This window comes from Sorghum bicolor, chromosome 8 (genome assembly GCF_000003195.3).
Source record: "Sorghum bicolor cultivar BTx623 chromosome 8, Sorghum_bicolor_NCBIv3, whole genome shotgun sequence".
Classification (NCBI taxonomy): Eukaryota; Viridiplantae; Streptophyta; class Magnoliopsida; order Poales; family Poaceae; genus Sorghum; species Sorghum bicolor.
In genome coordinates, this window is record NC_012877.2 from 25541878 (window position 1) to 25546823 (window position 4946).

The window sequence follows — 4946 nt, forward strand, 5'->3', positions numbered from 1 at the left end:
CATAACAATTTTGGTAAAAAAACTACACTCCAACAACTTCTCTAAATGGTCATCCAAATATAGCCATTGTCTATTCCCGGTTTTTCGCTAGTCAAATATAGAAGACGAGAATGACTTTCTATAGTGCGCATAAGATTTAGCAAAACTGTTGGAAAGTTAAAAAATATAGAAAACGATTTTTTATGCAAATAGCTCTCCAAATGATGATTTAGAAAGTAAGATTTAGAAATGCTCTTGAAGATGCTCTTAGTTGGTAAAAATTTTGGATTTTGAATACTGTATCACTTTCGTTTATTGACAAATATTATCCAATCATAGATTAATTAGAGTCAAAAAAAATTTATGTGTCGATTTAAAGGCAAACTGCGTAATTAGTTTTGGGCCTCCTTTACCGCTACTAGTATATATAACCCAGCGTCACGTACTGGGCGGGCGCACGGCGCGGCGCAGCGGAAGCAGCACCTCCACCGCCGCACGCCTTGCAAGCATTCGCCTCGCGCATCGGCATCGCCCCTCCTCGTACGCGCCACCACCACTACCAGCACGTGCGACCGCGAGAGGGAGTTGGCGGCGAGGACCGGGACGGAGGAAGGAACCAAACCCTACGACACGACCGCCGGCGGCGAGCTGTGAGGACGTCGACGTCGTTCACCGGCGACCGCCTCCAACGACTCTCCGCCTCCAACGACTCCAGCTCCTCATGGTAGGTGCCGCCGTCCCGTCAGTCCGTCCTTTCCCGCTCCCCGCCCCTCCGCAACTGCCGGGTTTCGAGCTTGTGTGCGTTCCGTTGTTCCCCCCGTGAGTCCCGCCGGCGGCCGCCATTCGCGCATGGACACGTCGTCTTCGTTCCGCGACAGCCTCGCTGCTCGCTATAGTGCACCGCCTCAGGTCGACACGGCGGCGCGGTCTGAATGGCAGTCCGCTCACCACCGGGGACGCGCGTCGAGGTGGTCTCCCTCATGGCCGCCGCTCCCTGGTTAGGCACCCTCAGCCGCAAGGCCTTACAGCCAGGCTTCGTTGCCTTCATGTGGGGTGCTTCTCTGTTCAAGGCCTCGACGTGCCTCGCGAATTCATCTGTTCAACTCTAACTCCCGGCGTCGGGTGTTCGCTGCAGGGTCCCAGCGCGATGAGGATGAGGGCGTCCTCGTCGACCGGCTTGAAGGCGATCGTGGCATCGACCTGGTTGGCCTTGCTGCTCGGTTCGGGCTCCCTAGCCGCCTCCGACGACGCAGGTGCTGTTTCAGTCGTGCTACTTCCCCGTCACGGCAATTTGGCCTTGTTTTGTTTTTCGGTTCCGTTGCTCCAATCTAGTACCAACGTACTCCGCCGCCGTACTCTCGATTGTTTTTGTTGGGATTTTTTTGAGCATTTTGTTTCCTTAATCCAGGTTTTAAACATAATTTTTCTGTTGGAGGGGCTAGCTAGAGGTTTTGATTGATTAATTAATCTCCTCCATCGAATCAATTTTGATTTGCTATTCCAGTTTCGACCATCACAATCATGAACTCGATGAAATGAAATCTAGAATGAATCAACGCTGTTGTGTCATCATAGCACAACTCCTTTGGGAAAAATTTGTCCCGATTCATGAACTCGTGCGCTCGTCTTTGCATGATTTTGTTTGATTCAAAAGGTGCTACTATGTTTCGTTGGATTCTCAAAACCGCGAGATATTTTTTCGTTGGAATTATTTCATCTTGTTGTTCGCTTTTCATTGGAATTATTATTTCGCCTTTTCGTTTACGACTTGCCGTGTCCTTGACTAACGCTTCCATCCAACCAATCCCGTGTGTCGCTGCAGGATTCTCGCCGCCGCCGACCGCCGTACCAGCGGGTCCGCCGCGCCCGGCACTCCGCGCCGTCGCCACCGGCCTGCCCGTGCCCGTGCCCGTGCCAGCTCCGCTGCCCCGCAAGATCCTCCGGCCGTCAGGTAAACCGGTAGCCCCGTCCTGTCCTACTTCTGCTCCACGTCCCCGCCTACCACCTACTCGAGCATTCCCCCCGGTCCGTCCTTCATCCCTCGCCCTCCGATCCGCTGGTCCGACGGCCAGAGCCGGGGTGCATGCAGCGCCCCCCTGGGGCCCCGCGGCCCCGCGCTTTCTCCGACCGTCCCCTGCTCCCGCGGGCTCTCCGTCCCCGCGGTGGTGCGGCCCCATCCCTGGCATTGTTTTGTCGTGTGGTTCGAAACGACGACCTCCTTCCAGGAGGCGGGAGAGGGGAGAAGCAAATGCCGGGGCCATCTGCTGGCTCCAAAAGCTTTCATTGATTCGTTCTGTCGTAGCCGCGACCAGGCGTTGGTTGGGCACCTGCATGCCAATCGGGCCCCATGACTCTCATTTGCACGGCTGCTTGCGCCGATACACGGCTGCACTCCGGCCGACCCGTCTCAGATCTTTGTTTGTTTGTTTGCGGCAAATAATACAGGCGTCGCCGGCGGCAGCAGCGGAGGAGCAGGAGGCCCGGTGCGGCCGAGCCGGATGGACGAGGGGTGCGCGGGCGCGGAGGACATCGCCATCTTCCAGGGCCACGCGTCGTCGCTGCCGGGCGGGGTGCCGGCGTACAAGGTGGACGTGATCAACCAGTGCCTGGGCGACCTGGACGGCGGCGACTGCGCGATCGCGGGCATCCACGTGCGGTGCGGGTGGTTCAGCTCGGTGAGCCTGGTGGACCCTCGCAAGTTCAGGCGCCTGGGCCACGACGACTGCCTCCTCAACGACGGCCGACCACTGCTCGGCGGCGAGACCATCTCCTTCGAGTACGCCAACTCGTTCCCGTACGAGCTCTCCGTCCGCGTTGCCACCTGCGTCGACCCCACCACCACACCGTAGGCCGTACGCGCAGCACGCGATAGGCATACTTACTACCACAGTGCCACGAGTATTATAATACACAGTATCTAGAACAAGTCAGTTGCAGCAGTAGGACAGTGCAAGGCAGTTCTTTGGTTCTTCGCATGGGTGGGGAGCCAAGGGCCCCGGATCCAAATGTAATTAGCTGGTGGTTGGGTGATTTTGTTGGATCGGGCGCGCGAGGGAGCGGCGGGGACTCCGCGTTTTGTTTTTGCCGAAGCTCCAAGGTATGTGTACATGAATGAACATGACACACGGATCGAGCGGTGAAAGATTTGGATGCGAGATGTGTGAAATTTCTGGGCAACCAGGCCGGCCTGCTGTAATGGCAAAGCTTTGTTTCAGCTGGTAGGACTAGTACTATAGCAAGCGAGTGCTTTTCGTGTTTGTTGGCGTTGCAGCACCGGATGTGGTTGCTGCCTTGCTGGTAAAAGGAAGCGAGTGCTTTTCGTTTTTGTTGGCATTGCTTTGCTTTCTTCTTTTGGTTTTCTGTGCCTGCTGGCTGTTGCCGTGCCTTGTTTGCTTGCTCGCACATGTGAAAGATTCGAGCTGTTCTGGTCATGAGGAATGCCGTTTTAACGAGGGTGGGGTGTGGAACTGTGTCGATGCGGGTGCGCCATTGATGTGCTTCACCGTGTGTCCGTGCGACCGTGCGGTTCGTGGCAGAGCATAGCAGCTGTCAGCTGTATGCGACTGGTGGCTTTTTCTGGGCAAGGCTGTGCCTCTGCGAGAAGCCTGCTCGGCTGCTGCTGCATCAGACCGGAGAGACACAAGTGGACCGTGCGAGTGACAGACATGCCGCGCTGCGCTGCGGCGATTGATGGGGGTGCTCGTGTACGCTTGCACGCTCCACGCATTGATTGGAGTGTGCATGGAATGGCTGTAGGGTACTCGGCCTTGTTTTCATGAAGTTTTTTTTAAAAAAAACTCAAAACCTCAAAAACCTTTTTGGATGAAAATTTTTTAAGGGTCACATCGAATGTGTGAAAGGATGTTGGGAGGGGTTTTTAGAAACTAATAAAAAAACAAATTACATAGCTCATCAGAAAACTGCAAGACAAATCTATTAAGCATAATTAATCCGTCATTAGCACATGTAGGTTACTGTAGCACTTAAGGCTAATCATGGAGTAACTAGGCTTAAAAGATTCGTCTCGCGATTTTCAACCAAACTGTGTAATTAGTTTATTTTTTTTATCTACATTTAATGTTTCATGCATGTGTCCAAAGATTCGATGGGATGGGATGGATGAAAAATTTTTAGGTAGGGAACTAAACAGGGCAGTCCACTAAAATTCTACACCAAATTTTTTTGGTTTCAGTGTTTACTTTCAAATTTTTTTTGCAAGATAAAGACACCAAAAGTCTATGATTAAATAATATTTGTTAAATACAAACGAAAGTGATATAGAGTATTTATTTTGCGAAAAAAATTGCAACTAAACAAGATCTTAATTTCTCTATTGAATTTTACAAAAAGTTTAGGGTCAAAATATTTTCACCATGTTTACCAAAATGCAAAATAGCAATTTTTTGCATTTGGCCCAAAATATTTTGAAACTAGACCTTGTTTGATTCTCACAAATCTTTGCAAAAAGTTTTAGATTTCCCATCACATCGAATCTTTTGGTGCATGTATGTAGTATTAAACACTAAATAAGTCCTTGTGAAAAAAATTTTAGGTTTAGCTATTGTGGCACTCATTTTTATTTGATAATCATTATGTAATCATAGCAATGTTTTCCTAAACGCTAAATGGTAAACAGTCAGTGTTAAACAGTTCATTAAACAACCTTGTCGACGAAAGCTGGTCGGCAGTCTACCTTGGGGTATACCCACGGTAGTAGTTTATCGGTAGACGGTGCGCAAACTACGAACTCGATGGTGACGCAAGACACGGACAAGCTTTTTATCCAGGTTCGGCCGCCGAGTTGGCGTAATACCTACGTCCTGCGTCTGGTTGTATTGGATTGTGTTGAGAGATAATCTAGCCTAGGGGGTCCCCTTGCCCCTCCTTATATAGTCTGGAGGGCAGGGTTACAGATCTAGAAACTAATCCTAGCCGGTTACAATTGCCATAGATAATTCGATATCAAT

General features: G+C 51.1%; 1 protein-coding gene across 1 annotated transcript; it reads left to right on the plus strand.

Moving 5' to 3' along the window:
- Positions 448–3407, plus strand: LOC110429628 (TPD1 protein homolog 1A-like). The gene is made up of 4 exons (XM_021445841.1): positions 448–703; positions 1115–1232; positions 1802–1930; positions 2425–3407. Exons 1-4 carry the CDS (start codon positions 701–703, stop codon positions 2826–2828), a joined length of 654 nt encoding a protein of 217 aa, XP_021301516.1. The 5' UTR covers positions 448–700; the 3' UTR covers positions 2829–3407.

Coding starts and splice junctions, on each gene's coding strand:
- LOC110429628 (XM_021445841.1), top strand. Junction 1,233..1,801: donor AGCCGCCTCCGACGACGCAG/GTGCTGTTTCAG, acceptor GTGTCGCTGCAG/GATTCTCGCCGCCGCCGACC. Junction 1,931..2,424: donor CAAGATCCTCCGGCCGTCAG/GTAAACCGGTAG, acceptor CAAATAATACAG/GCGTCGCCGGCGGCAGCAGC.